Source organism: Propithecus coquereli, unplaced genomic scaffold, assembly GCF_000956105.1.
Source record: "Propithecus coquereli isolate 6110/MARCELLA unplaced genomic scaffold, Pcoq_1.0 Scaffold659, whole genome shotgun sequence".
NCBI classification, from domain to species: domain Eukaryota; kingdom Metazoa; phylum Chordata; class Mammalia; order Primates; family Indriidae; genus Propithecus; species Propithecus coquereli.
In genome coordinates, this window is record NW_012152607.1 from 70,194 (window position 1) to 74,572 (window position 4,379).

Sequence of the window (4,379 nt, forward strand, 5' to 3'; positions counted from 1 at the left end):
AGAGATGGGAGAACGAACAGGCAGAGTTTTGGGGTGGGTTCATTTCTGCCTTGCTTCCGGCCATGGCTTTCATAGAGTGGCCCTTAATCGTGGTGGTAGTGATTCTGATTGCAAGGCAGCCTCTGCCTAAGAAAATCTAGGCTGTCAAGGTGTTCAGGATGAAGTAGTCCTTACAAGCTTCACACCTTCAAGAACAGACCAGGAAATGGCCTTCGATTTGAGATGCCCTGGTTTATGTTGACCTCCAGCTGATGGAGCCAGGGATGGGTGGGAGTCCCAGTCACTATCATGGTGACAAAAAAACCAAGTGTGCCCTTCGTGGCTCTTCTGTTTGCCAAGTACCCACAGAAAATGGTAGCTGAGGCAGAAGTGTCTGGTGAGCCAGTCCACCAGCCCTGGAAGTTGCATATTCCACAGCTAAGACGACTATCTCAGATTTCTGTAGGAAGGCAGTCCAGTGGGTCTACCTCAGGTGGATCCCCACTGCCTCCCAGTGGTCTTTTTACTGGCAGTAGAAGGAACAGGTCCAGGACATCACTGGGTGTCAGGCAATGATGCTTCCTGGTGGAAGGGATGAGCATGGTGTCAGAGGTGGGTGATGGCGGTGCTGGCAGTCACGGTAGACATGGAGGAGGTTGGTGGTGGCTTTCCCTGGGGTACTGTGGGTTATGGCTCTTCAATTACTTAGAACCATTTCTGGTGCTCTTGATTCTTTTCTGTAAATTCTACTTTCCATATGGAATCACTTCCCTTTGGCATGAAGAACATTTTTAGCATAGTAGGCAGTGCAGTTCTGTTGGCTATACATTCTCTCATTTGTGCATACATGAATATATCCTGACTTAACCTTCATTTTTGAAGGATATTCTGGTCTCTTCCCTTGTAGTCCCCAAGCAACCACTGATCTGTTTTCTGTCACTGTAAGTTATATTTTCTAGAATTTCCATATAAATAGAAACATACAGTGTGTAATTTTTGTGTGGCTTCTTTCATGCAGCATAATTTTAAGATTCATCCATGTTGTGTGTATATCAATAGTTCACTCCTTTATATTGCTGAGTAGTATTTATTATACGGCTGTGTCACCTGTTGGACATTTGGGGGTTTCTATTTTTTTGGCGATCACAAATAAAATTGCTGTGAATATTTGTGTTCACGTCTTTGCGTGGAAATGTGCTTTCTTTTCTCTTGGGTAAATTCCTAGAAGTGGCATGCTGGATCTTACGGTAGGTGTATGTTTATGTTTTTACCAAACTGCCAAACTGTTTTGCAAAGTGATTGTACCATTTTATATTCCTACCAACTGTGGTAAGTAATTAGGAATACACAAATAAGGCCCTGCTTGCGTTCAGTCTTTCCATTCTTCAGCTGTTTGCTGTACATAGCTACACATTGAATTCCAAATCATGGAGTGTGGAATTTCTTGTAGGGGCAAGGAGTTGTTCTGGAAGTGGGCTCAGGGTGATTTGGCAGGTGGCCTGGGGAACTTGGAGCATAGTCTGGAGAGGGGAAACTATGGCCATGGGTAGGCATGTTCCCTTGGCTCAAAGGGATGACCGGGGTTAGGGGAGTGTCTTCTACAGTATGGAGCTCAGGACAGCACCATTCTTGCTCAGGTCTGAGAGGGTACACTGTTCCCTCTCTTCTAATCTCTCCAAATTCTAACCGTCTTTAAAAACCCATCCTAAGTCCTTTATTTTCTATCATTGTGGCAGTTCTGCGGATATCCCTCTTCTTAATCATTTGTTATTCACCTTTCTCTATATGTCTCACTTTCCCAAACTGTCTATAAGCTTTTGAGTCAACCACACCCACAAATGCTATTCAGAAATGTTGTTTGAATGGATGAAGTGCCACATGGAGTTCCTTGGTTTTTCTTAGCTCCTAGGCTGCGGTGTTAACCTGGAGACATTGTCCAGCATGCCTCACATTCACGCACAGAGAACCCAGTGTACAGCTGTGACTTCCTGGGCCAAACGCTGCTCTGTCATCCCTTGCTAAGTGCTCATCCTCGGTCGACTAACACTACAAAACCCTCTGTACTTACGTTTTACTAATCCAGTGTAAATCTTGGTTTGTTCTTCTCATCTCCTCATGGTGTTTTTAGACAACTTCCTTACTAACTACATTAAATAACTCAGAAATAAAGAGGTAATTTTTATCAAGTTTCTGATTTTCCCAGCATTGGCTGCAGTTCTGTCATATAGGTCACTAGAGACCCTGGTCATAAACACTTTCCAAGTGAGTCATGCCTCAATGTATTTCTGTACACTAATCTTTCTTCCTAGTGTGCCTTTTCTTTCCTTCTCCATTTAGACAATGTCCTAAACTAGTCTTTCAAAATTCAGCCACCGCCTCATCTTCTTAAGAGATCTAAATTAAAGTGTGTCTCTATCCTCTTGTAGCAGATCTCTGTAAACCTCTCATATTAAAGACTGCACTGTAATTTTTTATTTATGTATTATTCTTTCTAGACTGAAAACTATGTGAAGATAAGGATCACGTCTCATTTGACTTCGTGTTTTAGCATCTAACATAGTGCTAGTATATAGTAATGCTCAAATAATTGGTTAGTGAGTCAATAAATTAATGAGTGAAGAAACAAAATGCCCCTTTTCATTCATCTCTTGTTCTCTGCTTTCTTCATATCTTCCCTTCTTTTACTTTTGTTTCTGCTGCTCTTCCACTATGACTAAATTTCTGCAATATAGAAATAATATGAGCTTTGTGACCTTTAACTAGAGTTTTCTTCACTCTACAAATGTTGTAAAATGGATTTTGAACCTTAGCAAACAAACCAAAAAAGTTTAAACACTTGTTCGTGGATGCGGCAATGGAAAAAAGATTTCATTGGCATTTGTTATGAGGGTGAGTGCATTTGTGAGGGTGACATTCTTTTCTCAAAACCACGAGGCCTCTGGATAGATCCGCCCTATTCTAATGGCAACACAGATCATATTCTGTCACACCAAGATCTCAGGTAACTGACCTTTCTCAAGTCTGGAAATCTCCTGAGACACCCTATGTGGAAACCAAAGATACAAATACTGTTTAAAAACTTTCAAGCTTGGCTTAGCTCAAACACGTTTTATAGAGATATTATGAAATAGTGAAAATAAAGTTCCTAGTGCAGTGGCCGGCAGTAGTAGGTGCTAGTAAATGTTACTCTCTAATCTCCATCCTCCTTCCCAAGCTTCCTAAAGTCCCCAAAGACCTAAGTTTCCTTGAAATTTCTCTCAGGATCAAAGTCACAAATAAAAAATAAGTTCAGGTGATAGGTGCCAGTCACCAAATGGGCAGCTCCTCTTTTCAGATGCCAGTGAATTAATTCTCCTCTTTGGCATTTATACTTTGAGGGTGAGATAGTTGTGGGGTGGCTGTTGAATCTAAAGCATGTTCTGTAGCAACTTCCCGAGGCTGTGCTGCTCCACACACACACACAGTCTGTCTGCTGGCCCTCAGTCCTCTTCAGAAGGTCCCTTTTCTGGAAACACTGGGTCGTGCTCTGTCTTTTCCTCCCTTTGCTTGAGGAGGTGGCTCTAGACCCCTGTAGCAGGGAGGGGACACCTTAGCAGATATTTTAAGCAGTATCATAGCAGACCAGCATGAGTGGACTGAAATCAAGTCGGCAGCCCCTACTTACTGACCTTAAGGTTCTTAGCAGCAATATTCCAGCCCCAGCCTGAAACCAGTTAAAGGGACAATAATTAATTTGGTGCACCCTAAGTGATACTATTTACTGTAAGAGTAAAAAAAGTTTGAAAACAAAACATAAATAGAAAATAAAAGCCGTAGTGCTTAGTTTCCTTACTTGAAAAACAAGTCCTCTTCGAAGCTTTAGATTCAGCTTAATGAAATTTATTTGAGCTGAATTTTCATTTAAAATTCACGTTTGTATTCTGCAGGAATGGGCTTTCCCTGTTGCTCACACTGCTCCTGTTAATTGCAACAGTGGAAGTTGCTTATGGCACAGCTTAGCCTGTAAGCATTTTAGAGGTAAACGGAATTAAGGTCAATAACGCTTTGATGTTGAAATGCGCCAAGCCTGTGTTCTAGGACTCCTCTTGCATGAAGAAATGAAAGAGGAATCATTTCCTTCCAACTTTGTACAGGCTTGTGAAAGGTGAGGCTGCATTAATTGGTTCACTTTCCTTAAGCCTGTGCAGTCAAAAGTCCTTGAAGTTGGAACCCTTGGAGAATCTGTCAACTACATGTCATTGGTAGTGGCTTGTTTTGAGAGTTTAAAAAAAAAAAAAAAAAAAAAAAAAAAAAACATTACAACTAAAATCATTCTTTTCTTTCCCTTTTCAGGAGCATCTAAAGGCCTTTGATGATGAAATCAATGCTTTTTTGGACAATATGTTTGGACCTCGAGGTAA

At 41.4% G+C, this 4,379-nt stretch overlaps 1 protein-coding gene across 1 annotated transcript in view; it reads left to right on the forward strand.

Annotated features, from left to right (window-relative positions):
• The first annotated feature begins 598 nt into the window (after positions 1–598).
• ELOVL2 (ELOVL fatty acid elongase 2) overlaps positions 599–4,379 on the forward strand; it is a 65,135-nt gene continuing 61,354 nt past the window's right edge. Inside the window, exon 1 of the mRNA XM_012660149.1 lies at positions 599–634. Within this exon, the coding sequence (XP_012515603.1) occupies positions 599–634 (36 nt within the window). The remainder of the gene's footprint in view (positions 635–4,379) is intronic.